The sequence below is a fragment of the Saimiri boliviensis genome, chromosome 4 (genome assembly GCF_048565385.1).
Source record: "Saimiri boliviensis isolate mSaiBol1 chromosome 4, mSaiBol1.pri, whole genome shotgun sequence".
NCBI classification, from domain to species: Eukaryota; Metazoa; Chordata; class Mammalia; order Primates; family Cebidae; genus Saimiri; species Saimiri boliviensis.
Genome location: NC_133452.1, coordinates 143750327 through 143762639, shown reverse-complemented (window position 1 = coordinate 143762639; position 12313 = coordinate 143750327). Strand labels below are relative to the sequence as shown.

Below are 12313 nucleotides of genomic sequence, written 5' to 3'. Positions count from 1 at the left end.
TACATCTCCATCCTTCAGCTTTCACAGCCTACATACTTTGGGGACACCTTCTCCGACACCTGCCTCTAGGAGTTAGGCAATTGTTTCCATCCTAAAATCGTATCTTCTCCCTGGCCAGTTATTGGTTCAGAAATGGATGAGTACATGACGCAGGAGGGCCAGTGACATGAACAGAGAGGACTGCTTGGCACTCTTGGGCCAGAGGCTCTCTCACTCCTCTAAGGTTCCAGAAACAAGTACCCCCAAACCGTTGATGGTCTCCCACAACCAAGAGAGGATTCTGTCCAGACAATAAAATTGACATTGGAGAAGACAAAATGGAGAAAAGCACAAAATTGAATCTTTAGCAACATCACTCAAACCAATCAACCCTAAAGCCCATCTGGCTTCTGAACTCTCAAGACACAGGAGACAATAAAATAAAGCCACTAAGTTTGTTTAAATCAATTTGACTTCAGTTTCCTGTGACTTGCAACTTCAGTCATTGTAAGCTGAAGAGCAATTCACAATACTAAGGGAGCTTAAAAGAGGAAGATTTACTCAAGTTAAAGAAGGTAGCTTTGAGTAACCATCTGTTAAACTGAGATCCGAAGAATAATTAGGAAGGGAAGGAAGGGCACTCCAGGCAGCTGGATCAGCATTTGCAAAGGCTCCCAGGGTGGAGGGGAAAGAGGTAAGTACTAAAGAATAAGAAACAGCAAGTGAAAAAGAAAAAGGTATGGCATAGGGCTGGAGAAGTGGATAAGCGCCATACTCGTCAGGGTCTCATTGGCTATGTTAACGAATTAGACTTCATCCTAAAAGTGCTGCAGGTTTTTGGGGAAAAGATGGCATAAAAATTACTGCCTATGGTGCGGTGACATTAATTCATATATATCTAAGGAACATACCTGACCACTAGTACTATAATGAACATTTAATTTTCAAATAGCTTTCAAGACAACAGAAAAAAGTTTAGGAAACACTATAGCTTGACACAGGTGGAATCTCCTCTATGAAGTTAACAGAGGGGCATCCAGACAGTTTGACAGCTCTGGTGAAGCACACTTACGTCCTGAAATGTATTAATCTGGGATAGTTTACTTGGAAACTCTTTGAAGACCTGGGCTCCACAAATGAAAGCTGACTATAATTATCATCCAGCCCAGCTCTCAGTATGCAGAAGCCAAGGGTGTCAGTGGGATTCCTAAGGGGTTTAAGGTTATAAATGCCCAGGCACATGTGCTTGTCTCAAAGTGCTCCAAGACTTGAAATAAATAACAAGGTGCTTATCTCAAAATGTCAAGAAACAGGGAAGAAAGCATGCTGCCTGGTAAGCTTTTTCTATTTCACGACTGCTCTATTTTACTTTCTCACAGCAGAATTCCAGGAATTGTTAAAAAAGTTAAATCTCCCAAAAAACTCATCTTCATTAACTGAAGCTAACTCTGTTTTACTGTCTGCCAATATTACTAGAATCCATTCCACACAAGCTAGTCTTTTATTAGTCTTAAATATTGTTAGTTAATTCAAACTCACAATCACACATACAGGTTACAGGTTTGCCAGGCTGAGGTGCTTCAATTGTGCTCAGAAAATAATGTTTACATTAAAAAGTTACAAAATATTAAATTATGTAAGAGTATTCACTATAACAGCAAAGAAATCATGACTTCTCTGTATATCTTCTGCTGTCTCCAGTATACTATCAAAGGTATGTATCATCCTGAGATCAGTTAATATCACAGAACTCAGTATTGCATATCTGAAGACACTGACCTAGTATTTTTCTAGTGATCAGCAAAATGTAGGCTGTTTTTTGTAAACAGAGTCAACACTGCGAATCCAAAATGTTTTCTGTAAACAACCTATTGACCTGAACAAACAAGAGATGGCAGCTAATATTCTCACTCAAAGAAGTCAATCAGAACTTCAAATATGTCCCTAGAAAAATTACTAAAATGAGATATTGCTAAAGGGCATAGAGAGGACTCTTCTTTTCATGGCAAAGCTCCTAGAAGAGAGAAAACAAACTTTAAATAAATAATAGCTATAGTTACAATCAGCTGTAGCTACTTTGATTAACAAATCATTCTAAAATATCCAGACAGTATGAATATATTATTCCTAAAATACTGGTCCCCCATAAGCAGGAAGAAAAAAAGAATGAAAGTGATCTGTAACAGTATTACAACAAATCCCACGGTAAAAGAATTCCCATGTTGGCAGGGGTCTGTAGTATGAAAAGATGGTTTCTTCCCTTTACAATGAAAATAATGTGTTTAAAAAAAAAATCTCTAGAAATAACTGACATTTGATATACTTTACATAAAATAAATTGTCAATTTTATTGTTACTGCCCACAAGTAAGGGAACCTTTAGTCTCCAATCAATGAAGCTAGAGTGTCTAGTTGCAATGTATCATAGCTTTCAAGGTTTCTCAAAACAGAGAACAGATTTTCCATAAGTATATTTGAAAAGAGCTTCTACAGAAATGGGAGTCTCAGAGAATCCCCCAAGAGAAAGTGTCTCACATACACACATAAATAGACAACCTAAAAAAGGCACTAAGTCTTTTCAAAGAGATGGTAATAGAATAAAATGTAAATTTATCTTAAATAACTAGAAAGCTGGTATAAAAATCAACATTTGAGATTCCCTGAATATTTATAATATTTCCTATACAAATCGGTTAGCTTTACAAATAAGTGAGACTCCAACTAAATTAAAATTCAAATATGACTAAAATTTACCCATGTTATCCAGAAAAATCAATAAACTTCAAATTTCTGAAGCTGGTACTTTAACTGTGAAGCAGTGCTGCATCATAGCTAGAGAGATCACATCTCAGGCCAGTACCCACCCTAGCTACTTTCTAGCTGTCTGATCCTGGCTAAATAAACTCTCAGCTTCATTTTTTTGTTGTTGTTTCTTTTTTTATTATTATTATATTGAGATGGCGTCTCGCTGTGTTACCCAGGCTGGTCTCAAATTCCCGAGCTCAAGTGATCCTCCCGCCTCAGCCTCCCAAAGTGCTGGGATTACAGATGTTAGCCACCACACCAGGCCAGCTTCACTTTTCTTAAATGGAGATAACAGCTCTTCCATCGAGTCATGTAAAGATTAACTCAAATCATTTGGGACTCGGCTCATCTCGTGCCTAACACATATGAAAGTCAATGTATCACATTTCCATGGATATCCCCATTCTCACCCTCATGCACTCTACAGCTCTGGCCAAAGCCCCTCCCAGGTCATGAGTGCTTTTCTCTTAGACCTCAATCAGAGTTTCTCTTTCACCCTTTCAAGGCAAAGGGTAAATCATCTTCCACCTACAGTAGCCATCTTACCACCACATACCCATTCAAATCCTTCAATTTCTTTCAAGGCCCAGGAGAAACTTAAATCTTCTCAAGCCCAACAAAAACACTACCTCCTCCATGAAGCCTCCTGATTCCTTCAGATCAATGTTTCTCAGCCCTGGCTATATTCAATCATGGAGAGAACTTAAAAAACAATTAAACAAAAATCTCTGAAGCCTGGGCCTCAGCCCTGCTGTTGGTCTGAGGTGTGGCCCAAGCACAAGGGATGGAAGTGACTTCTTACACTGAGACCCAACGACGCTTCACCAGCCCTTTCCTTGAAGCACTTTGTATAGGTTCGTGCAAAAGTAACTGCGGTTTTGATCATTACTTTTAATGGTAAAATCCACAGTTGCTTTTGCACCAACCTAGTATCTCCTACTCCTTATTTTAATTATATACAAATGTATTTAAAGTATAAACTTCTGGAAAACGGGATCCATGTTTGATTTATATATCGTCCTCAAGTTATCATCACGAGAACAGTAACTTGAACTACCAGGCTGCTGGCTATCTCTTGAATGCACAAATAAAATTTCAGTGCCTCTGAAACATAGGATTCAAATTCATGATTTGAAACAAAAGGCTATCCGTACCTGAATAAATAATGTCCATTTCAACAGCTCAGCTGTTAAGCTCTACTTATATGACTCAGCCAATGCATAAGGGAAGAAATGATTTATTCCAGAAATAGGGAAAACACTAAAATAAAGTTAGTGCAGGGCTAACCACTTCTGTGGTCCCTCCCTTCCCACCTCCTACCATCCTAAAACACTTAAGAGTTCTCTAAATAGATCAAGCACCCTTCTGCCTCCATGCTTGGAATATACAATACAATCTTTAACCACATTCCTCATCTGGCTCTTACTATTCATTCTAGAAACACCTATGATGGAAAGCCTTCCCTTAGGTGAAAGTCCTGGTTCAATATTCCTCTTCTGTACTCCTTTAGTATTTGCTAAATTATTGCTCTTATCACAGCAACTGTCAAAAAGAAATTATTGGCCAAGTGCCACAGCTCACCCCTATAAGCTGAGTTCTTTGGGAGGCCAAGGCAGGAGATGCACTGAGGAGTTTGAGACCACACTGGACATCACAGTGAAATCTCATCTCTACAAAAAAAAAAAAAAAAAAAAAAAAAAGTCTTTTAATTTGCCAGGCATGGTAGCATGAGCCTATAGACCTAGCTACTTAGGAGGCTGAGGCAGGAAAACCACTTCAGGAGTCTGAAGTTAAAATGAGCTATGATCACACCACTGGACTCCAGCTTAGGAAGCAGAGTGAGAAGCTGTCTCTATAAATTACTGTTTGGTTTATCTAGTCACCTATAGGTTTCTTAGGGGTGGGGAGGCTCTCATTGCTGTAAGTATGTCATCTTATATAGCATATGGTACTTATGGGCCAGGCACTGTGGCTCACACCTGTAATCCCTGCACTTTGGGAGGCCAAAGCAGGTGGATCCCCTGAGGTCCAGAGTTCGAGTTCAGCCTGGCCAACATGGTGAAACCCCATCTCTACTAAAAATACAAAAAATCAGCCAGGCGTGGTGGTGTACATCTGTGATCCCAGCCACTTGGGAGGCTGAGGGAAGAGAATCACTTGAACCCGGGAGGTAGAGATTGCAGTGAGCTGAGATTGTGCCATTGCACTCCAGCCTGGGCAACAAGAGTGAAACTCCGTCTCAAAAAAATACAAAAAACAAAAAAATCATAAAGTATGGTACTTATGAAGTCTTCAATAAATGCTGAAGGAATGAGGAAAAAGCCTTGAGTTTGTTCATCTGTACAAATGAATGAGTTGATATATAAGGCCTTCCCCCTTCATATTCTATTAAAATGAAGGATCAATGTATAATACTTAGATTCATATGTGGTGTAGGATAGAATAATTTTTTTTCTTTTTTTTTTTTTTTTTTTTTTTTTTTTGGAGAGGGTCTCACTCTGCTGCCCAGGCTATAGTGCACTACCATGATCATGGCTCAACACAGCCTCGACCTCCAGGGCTCAAGCAATCCTCCCACCTCAGTCTCCTGAGTAGCTGGGACTACAGGCAGTCTCTTGAGTAGCTGGGACTACAGGCACATGCCACCACTCTCAGCTAATTTTTGTACTTTTTGTGTACAGATGAGGTTTGCTATGATGTATTTTTTGTATAGATGGGGTTTTGCCATGTTGCCCAAGCTGGTCTCAAACTCCTGGGCTCAAGTAATCCACCTGCCTCAGCCTCCCAAAGTGCTGGGATTACAGGTGTGAAGCACCATGCCCACCTGAATAATTTCTAAATAATATCATAAGTTACTACTTCTATGCAAATTTTACCTTTTTACATCATTTTGATATTTAAGCTTCAGGACAGTAAATTGTTGTTACACTGTTTATTATGATTTGAGAAATTTCTCTTCACACAGCATTAGGTGGTCATGGACACCCTAATTTTAATAGAAGATAATACAAGATTTTACATAAAGAACTATAAGTAGTTGATAACTTTGGATAAACAAAAAATGAATACTAAAGAAATTTGTATGTTTTGATTCCTAAATGGTACCTCCTATTTTAGATATTCCCTAAGAAAAATTTCAACGCAGAATAGAATGCATGTTAAGAAACATATGTGTATGGTCCATTCTTCAGCTTCTGGCCCATTCCACTTACAATCTCAAATAGAGTTACTTTCTTCTTTTAAAAAAACAAAAAAGGCATCTCCACAATAAAGATATGCAAAAGTGAGATGTAGCTTTCAAATTAATATTTTCTATTAGCCTCTCAAGGCAATGATGTCCAACAAACCATTTTAAATAAAATAATGAGGTATTTTTGTCAAGACTTGGCTCAGAATTAACTGGGAAGCTATCACTTTCGTAACTGCAACCAGTGCTTGTACTAACAGAGGACAAGGCTATCCAAACTACTTAAACTATACATATTTATTTGGAAAAGTTTTATTTGATTACCACAAAGTTGAGTCATTTAGATACATTAATTATATACATTAATGATTAAATTCCTTGATAGGTAGAAACAATTGTAACTGGCTTACTGCAACCTCCGCCTCCCAGGTCCCTGATTCTCCTACATCAGCCTCCCAAGTAGCTAGGATTACAGGCAGGAGCCACCATGCCCAGCTAATTTTTGTATTTTTCAGTAGCGTGTTGTACTGGCCCGAGCATAGAAAGTTAACATCAAGACAAAAATATGCCAAATTGCAGGGTCTTTATTGCCGGCAGCCACGGAGGACTCGAGTCTCTCCAACCCCTGGCCCCGAAAGGAGGGTGTCAAGACCTTTTATGCCTGTAAACCACCTTGGGGGTGAGGGTGAGGGGCAGGGGTGAGGGTGAGGGGCTTTAGACATTCCGAGGGCCAGTGGATTCCATAAATCACCTCCTGGGCGGAGATGAGGGTGAGAGGATCTGCACATTCCGAGGGCCAGGGGGCTTTGGATATTCCGATTGTTACTCAAGTGGTTTACAGAAGTCAAGATAAGCGTTAGTTTACACATTGTCTGGATATGGGTGGAAATTACAGACCTTAGTTACTTATTACAGGAGTCAAGGAGCCAAGTCACAGGAGCCAAGATGGCATGGGTTTGGACTGCTTGGCCTGTTACATTAGGATTACAGAGAGCAGTTTCAACACACAGCCTAGGTATGGCTGAGGTATACAGTTTTACGGGGCTTTTACCATGTCACAGCGACAGGGTTTCACCATGTTGGCCAGTCTGGTCTTGAACTCTTAACCTCATGATCCGCCCGCCTCGGCCTCCCAAAGTGCTGGGATTATAGGCGTGAGCCACTGCGTCCGGTCGTTTTGTTTTTATGTATAAAGGTACTCCTCACTGTGCTTGAGTGCAAAAAGGTTTGGTTCTTCCTAAGGTTGATTATGTAAAGCAAGATTCCAAAAACAAGAAAATTGCGAACACAGTACCAGAATTGGCTGAGGCTTCCCTGCGTCCAGTCCCATGCTCAAAGATCAGAACAAGCAAGTTTATCCACCACTTTAATAAGGTAATTCAAAAAAGTTTAGGTCAAGCCATGGGAGAACACTTGCTCCGCTACTTGGAGAATACCTGAATCCCTAAAGGTCTCTATTCTCCGAAGTCTACAGCCAGGCTGCATTTTACGCATTTATTAGTTTACAAAACCACGGAGACACTTCACTCAAAAGCAAATCCACATCCGGAAAGAGGAAAAACTCCACGGCCAATGTAAACCCCCCGTACCACCCCAACTGCCCACGTCGCACCCAAGGCTGCAACGAGGCCGGCACTCACCCACCGCTCTCCCGGGAAACCCAGACCCAAGTGTTTCAAAATCAGAAGCGTGGCAGGCTAGGTCGCTCTCACGGGCAAGAATCTTAAACCCCAACTGAACAGATACCCATGTACGCTGGGCGCCGCCATTTTAACAGAAAGCGGGCCTGTCCCGCAGGCCCCTACGCAGGTCGCCCTAAACGGTGCCGGAGTGCCACAGAACCCCCTGGCTCCTCATCTCCACACCCGGACATCGCGCTTCCCGACCTAGCGAAGGCCAGGAAACCCCACCCAGCCCAGCAGGATCGGGCAAAGTCAAGTACCCCTCGAAATCCCGCAAGGCCTCTCAGGCAGCACTGAGGGCGGCCGCAGCCAGTGGGGGCGGGGCACCGGCGGCCAAGGGCGGGGCTTCGGCGCGTCGGCCTTCGGTAACCCGGGCAACACAGCCTCCTGGAGGTACTGCAGGCCGCTCCGCCCTGAAACACAAATGTCCCCTCCGAGACCCCGCATGGTTCGCAAAGGCTCTCCATGGTGCAACTGCAATTCCCTCGGATGCTCGCGCCTCCGATCTTCGGCCCCCAGGGACTTGGCTGGATGCACGGAAGGCCAGGCCTCTAGCTTCCCCGCCTTTCAGCCGCGTGGAGCGGCTGCTGGGTGCAGAGCCTCCAGGCGGGGGCGGGGCGGAGCGGAGGCACCTCCCTCCAGGCACCGCCCCCTTAGCTGCCCCGAGGCCTGCCTGTGCCCACCTCGGAAGAGGCCCGGGACGCCGGGTGCGGTCCGCGGTCCTCAGGGCTGCCCGCCTAGGCCTAGGCCCGGCCTGCTGGCAAGGCCGAGCCGCCGCACTTGATTTCGTTCGTAGTTTCTGCACAGGCTGAAGTTCCGTGGGTTGGGCTGTACTTGGGACCTCTCCGAAGAGGACCCGTTTGTTTTTTTCTTTCCAAAATGGCAGCCTCCAGCCGCGCACAAGTGTTAGATCTGTACCGGGCTATGCTGAGAGAAAGCAAGCGTTTCAGCGCCTACAATTACAGGTGACGCGGCGGTCGCCGGGGATCGGGGGCCGGGGGCCGGGGGCGCGGGCTGCCGCGGAATGTCCTTGGCGACCAGGAACCACCGTCCTGCGCCGGCGGCCGCGAGACAGAGACCGGGCTCCGCCATCGAAAGGAGTGCTCTTGCCTGCACGTGTGGCCTTTGAGACCTCGGGGAGGAGCAGAGGGCTTGCCCTTCTTTCTACCGGGGAAGACGTTCACGTCTGATAACGTTTTCCCCCTAAAGGTTACCTTGTTTGGTGCTCTTGGTGCATGATTAGTGTTATGTTTCTGCAGAAGAGAAAAGAAGGATGGAAATCAGCCATTGGTGAAGTTTAGACCAATATGTTGCATACGTAAAACTTCCCTAGAGCTTTGGAAGAGTTGAGCGTGGAAATGGCCAGTGAGCAGCACACAGCTAAAAAGCTTAAGGCACACGCTAGCACCTCCCTAAAATTTCCTAGGTGTCGTAAAGAGTTCTTTTGGTTGCCAGAATCAAATCCGTTATGTTTAGGGTACGATGGAAATGCCTAGCGGTAAAGGAAAAAGGGTCTCACAAGCTTTGGAGCTGAAACCTCAGTTTATCCTGGCTCACCAGACAGATCCCGCTTATTGACCTTGACGGCAGGACACTGAGGGTCTAAACTCTTACATCTTTAATATAACACATTCACTTTTTTCCATACCTCACCACTCCCCTATTTGCCTATGATTCTTTTTCTGTTGTTGCTGCCCAGGCTGGAGTACAGTGGCGTGATCTCATCTCACTGCAACCTCCGCCCCACGGGGTTCTAGTGATTCTCCTGCCTCAGCCTCCCGAGTAGCTGGGATTACAGGCGCCCGCCACCACGCCTGGCTAATTTTTTTCATTTTTAGTAGAGACGAGATCTCGCCATGTTGACCAAGCTGGTCTCAAACTCCCAACTCAAGCGATTCACCTGCCTCTGCCTCCCAAAGAGCCGGGATTACAGGCTTGAGCCACCGCACCCGTCCTGTATGGTTTTTTCTAATTCAGAACCTCTACTTTCACTTTGTTGCTGCTTCTGACCCATCATTTTCTTATGGATTCTCTCTGCATTCTTTTCAGATGTGTTGTTTGGTTTGGTTTGGTTTTGACTAACTGCTACTCCTCTCTGATTTAAAGCCATATTCCCCTGAGAAAAAATCTGACTGGATCAACTCATCTCTTTACCCCAAGCCTCATTTAGGTGACTGGCCAGCCTATGGATTGGATGTCATAGGAGCAGAGCCTACCCTTGGAACACACCGGGTTAGGTAGTCTCCCCTCTACCAGGTGTGTGAGCTGGCAAACCGACCTGTACAACCTCTGTCAGAAGACAGGAACACTAAGCCTCTTAAGCAATGACTCTCAAATGTTCAGAAACCTGCCTAGAAAAACATGTTCATTCTGCAAATTTGAGAACAGCATCTAGGTCATACCACTGAAGTCATATCCACCCAGTTAAGTGGTTAAATTTCATGGGAGAGCATGATTTTACTTAATGACTTTGACTTTGGAGCTTAAGAGTGTAATAATAGGCATACTGGTGGAATTTTTAGCAAGATTAACCAAACACCTAGCACGAAGTACTTAACCAAGTCTGTTGAGGGAACACATGAAATACGCAAGTTAAATACATAGAAAGCATTTGATTTCACCATAGTCTGGAGGAAGATACTTTGTCATTTAAACTGAGGATACATAAGGACTTGGAACCAGCAGGGAGTTCACACACTAAAGAAGGTGGCAGGGAGAGGGTCTATGTGAGAGCATGTAGGAAAGTCAAGGTGGAACCCTCAGAGACTATAACTTGGACTAGTCACTCGATCTCTGTATTTCAGTGTTCTTGTTTGTGAAATAGACTGTTGGGCTAGACAGTCTCTAAGGACCCTTCTATTTCTGAAATTCTCTTTGGAAATGATTTATGAGCAAATGAGTCCCAACTGTTTTCAAATGAGTAATTGCCAACCAAACAGGAAAGTCATTCAAGAAACTCAACAGGAAAATTATTCAGACTGCAAGAAAATCATTCAAGGCTGTACCTGAAAGGCAGAAAATTGAAAATGGCTTTCAGTATGGGCAACTGTAAGATGATATACATTCAGAAAATAATTGGTCAAATTATACTTTAAACATCTCATTTTAAGCTAAACTTATTACCCAAATATAAATGTATTATTCAAAGGAGTCTGGTAATCGTTTTATACTGTTGCCTGAGATCATGGACCTAAAAACTTAGGTTTCTGCTACTGTTATCTCCCAAGATAAACTTATTTGTTATAAAATATGTCCTTCTTTTACATTAAGGCTCTGTCTTGTGGATTTCAAAAACAGTCCCTTCCCTCCACTCTAATCTCAGTAGCTATTTGTCACTGATGTCAAATCAATAGCAACACAGCATCCACTGATCAATTCTGTGTGCGACTGCTGTCTTACAATCTTCATATCTATTAACATGTTTATTTTTTACAGTAATCTTGTGAGGTAGGTACTATTTTTAAGACCCTGTAGGGCAACTGAGGCACAGGAAGGTTAAGTTACCTATCAAAAGTAATACAGGTAGTGCTAGATAAGCAATCAAAAGTAGACTAGTAAAAATTTTTTAATGACATGCAAATTGTAGTGCCTAAACTAATTGGAATAGTGAAATAAATACTTTGGGACACTCTTGCAAGACCTAAAATATAGGCCATGTTTTGATAGCATGAGCCCTGTCTGTCCCTCCAGTCTCAGCCAAAGTCCCACCTGTGCATCCTGTCCTCTGTCATCATCAGTTGTAGTTTCCTAAATTTTCCACTTGGGCCTCCAAGCCTTTGCAAGTAACTGTTCTATCCTGCAGGTCCTTTATCACTGCTGTCTGGAGTGCCTCCTCTTCCTTCAAGACTCAGCTCAATTGTGACCTTCTTTGAACAAAAGTTTTCCCTACTCTCTTCATCTCACAGTCTCTGCTCCCTTCCCTCCCTCCACCCAAACAGATCTCATTGCTGTATGTCATTCTTTTCCCTCAGTGCTTTTACAAAACTTCTCTGAAGCATACTTTGCCCAGTGCTATACCACAGCAGTCCCTAACCTTTTTGGTACCAAGAACCAATTTCATGAAAGACAATTTTTCCATGGACTGGGTCAAGGGAGGGGATGGTTTTGGGATGAAACTGTTCCACCTCAGATCATCAGGCATTAGATTCTCATAAGGAGCTCACTTGCATGCACAGTTAACAATAGGTGCTCCTGAGAGAATCTAACGCCACTGCTGATCTGACAGGAGCTGGACTCGGGCCGTAATGCCCACTCACCCACCGCTCACCTGTTGTGTGGCCCTGTTCCTAACAGGCCATGGACCAGTACCAACCAGTCCGTGGCCCCAAGTTAGGGACCACTGCTATACCAGGCCCTGAAGATAGAAAGATGAGTTTTGAACTAAACTAGGCACCTGCCATCAGTGGCTTTACAAGCCTATGTGGGACACAGGTACAGAGACAGTTGTCACAGACTGGTTTAAGTGCTGTGACAGAAGGCTGTACAGGGTGTTGAATCTAGAAGGCCTTCCAGGGGGTGACGTCAGATCAAAGGTATGAAGCAGCATGTGTGCTCAGGCAGGCAAACAGCAGAGCACTGCCAGGGGGGTAGGTATGATGCAAGGGGTGACAGGAAGGCACTGAGGTTGGAGAGGGCCTGGGGGCCATGCTGAGGACACTGGA

At 43.6% G+C, this 12313-nt stretch overlaps 2 protein-coding genes across 8 annotated transcripts in view; one reads left to right on the top strand and one right to left on the bottom strand.

Annotated features, from left to right (window-relative positions):
- The window catches only part of FARS2 (phenylalanyl-tRNA synthetase 2, mitochondrial), a 529294-nt gene extending 521084 nt beyond the window's left edge, over window positions 1–8210 (bottom strand). For 2 of the 7 annotated variants that reach the window (XR_012517418.1, XM_074398405.1), the window contains exon 1: window positions 7611–7887. Coding sequence is in view for 1 of the 7 variants with exons in the window: in XM_074398406.1 (XP_074254507.1) it covers window positions 7913–8099 (187 nt within the window). In the remaining 6 variants the exon portion in view is untranslated. Of the gene's footprint in view, window positions 1–7610; window positions 7889–7912 lie in introns of those variants that run through there. The other 5 variants (XM_039462692.2, XM_074398404.1, XR_012517417.1 and 2 more) reach the window with 4 other exon arrangements.
- Window positions 8211–8310: 100 nt separating this feature from the next.
- The window catches only part of LYRM4 (LYR motif containing 4), a 155410-nt gene continuing 151407 nt past the window's right edge, over window positions 8311–12313 (top strand). Inside the window, exon 1 of the mRNA XM_003927381.4 lies at window positions 8311–8617. Within this exon, the coding sequence (XP_003927430.1) occupies window positions 8532–8617 (86 nt within the window). The 5' untranslated portion in view covers window positions 8311–8531. The remainder of the gene's footprint in view (window positions 8618–12313) is intronic.